We start from the raw sequence: 1,647 nt of genomic DNA on the forward strand, positions 1-1,647 counted from the left end.
ACAGTGAGATCATCTACAGACACACACAGTCAGATCATCTACAGACACAGACAGATTGTCTACAGACACACACAGTCAGATCATCTACAGACACACAAATAGATTGTCTACAGACACACACAGTAAGATCATCTACAGACACAGAGACAGATGATCTACAGACACACAGTCAGATCATCTACAGACACACAGTCAGATCATCTACAGACACACAGACAGATCATCTACAGACACACAGACAGATCATCTACAGACACACAGACAGATCATCTACAGGCACACACAAACATTGTGACCAGCTAACTTCCTAATACCTCAGTATCTCCAGCTGACAGTTTGGATTCTTCAGTCCATCAGAGAGCAGCTTCACTCCTGAATCCTGCAGGTCACATCTACAGACACAGAGACAGATCATCTACAGACACACAGTCAGATCATCTACAGACACACAGACAGATCATCTACAGACACACAGACAGATCATCTACAGGCACACACAAACATTGTGACCAGCTAACTTCCTAATACCTCAGTATCTCCAGCTGACAGTTTGGATTCTTCAGTCCATCAGAGAGCAGCTTCACTCCTGAATCCTGCAGGTCATTGTTACTCAGATCCAGCTCTCTCAGGACACAGTTTGAGGATTGAAGAACTGATGTCACAATTTCACAATCCTGAGGAGTGAGATAACAGCCAGCAACACTGAAAGAGTAAAATTTGAATTAAATTCTTATCCTCATTCTACATTTGGTATTTCAATAATATTAACTTTTATTAATAAGTTAATATAATAATAATACAATAACATTAACTTATTGTAAAAGACATACTAAAATAAAATATGCACTCAAGATGTATCAATTAGAACAACAACAGTAATCACTTCCACTCATAGGAAACTCTTCACTGTAAGACATGATTAAACACTCACAGAGCTTTTCTGCATTTGCTCACAGCTGGTATCAGTCGTCTTCTGCCCTCATCTGATGTGTTGTATTTCTTGAGGTCCAGCTCATCCAGCGGCTGCTCTGACATCTGAAGCATGTAGGAGATTGTTGAGCAGTGAGCAGGAGAGAGTTTCTTCTCTGAGTGTTTGTCTGATTTCACAAACTCCTGAATCTCTCTGGACAGAGTCTGATCTTTCACTTCCAGCAGACAGAGGAACAGATTGATGGATCTTTCAGTGGAGAGTCCATGTCCATCTCTGATCTTCTCTTTAATGTACTGTGTGGTTCTCCTGATGCTCTCTGAGCTGTTCTCTGTGTGTGTCAGTAGATCCTGTAAGAGTCTCTGATTGGACTCCAGTGAGACGCCCAGCAGGAACCGCAGGAACAGATCCAGGTGTCCATTCTCACTCTCAAGGGCTTTATCTACTGCACCTCTAAGCAAATTATGCATTGAATCAAAGACCTTAAGAGTGTCCATGGTGCTGCTTAAATAGCAGTAAAACACATGGAAAGCAGCGAGAAACTCCTGAAAGCTCAGATGAATGAAGCTGTAAACTTTCCTCTGATGAATCACAGATTCCTCCTTAAAGATCTCAGTGCAAATCCCAGAATACACTGAGGCGTCAGTGAGGTCTATGCTGCTCTCAATCAGGTCCTCCTCATAGAACATCACATTGCCCTTCATCAGCTGTTTGAAAGC

General features: G+C 42.0%; 1 protein-coding gene across 1 annotated transcript in view; it reads right to left on the reverse strand.

Moving 5' to 3' along the window:
• The window catches only part of LOC107571135 (NACHT, LRR and PYD domains-containing protein 12-like), a 10,350-nt gene extending 8,729 nt beyond the window's left edge, over positions 1–1,621 (reverse strand). Inside the window, exons 1-2 of the mRNA XM_016257419.1 lie at positions 932–1,621; positions 529–702 (exon numbers count right to left, since the gene is read on the reverse strand). Of these exons, the coding sequence (XP_016112905.1) occupies positions 529–702; positions 932–1,617 (860 nt within the window). The 5' untranslated portion in view covers positions 1,618–1,621. The remainder of the gene's footprint in view (positions 1–528; positions 703–931) is intronic.
• Positions 1,622–1,647: the final 26 nt, after the last annotated feature.

This window comes from Sinocyclocheilus grahami, unplaced genomic scaffold (assembly GCF_001515645.1).
Source record: "Sinocyclocheilus grahami isolate Dianchi unplaced genomic scaffold, SAMN03320097.WGS_v1.1 scaffold1551.1, whole genome shotgun sequence".
Taxonomy (NCBI): domain Eukaryota; kingdom Metazoa; phylum Chordata; class Actinopteri; order Cypriniformes; family Cyprinidae; genus Sinocyclocheilus; species Sinocyclocheilus grahami.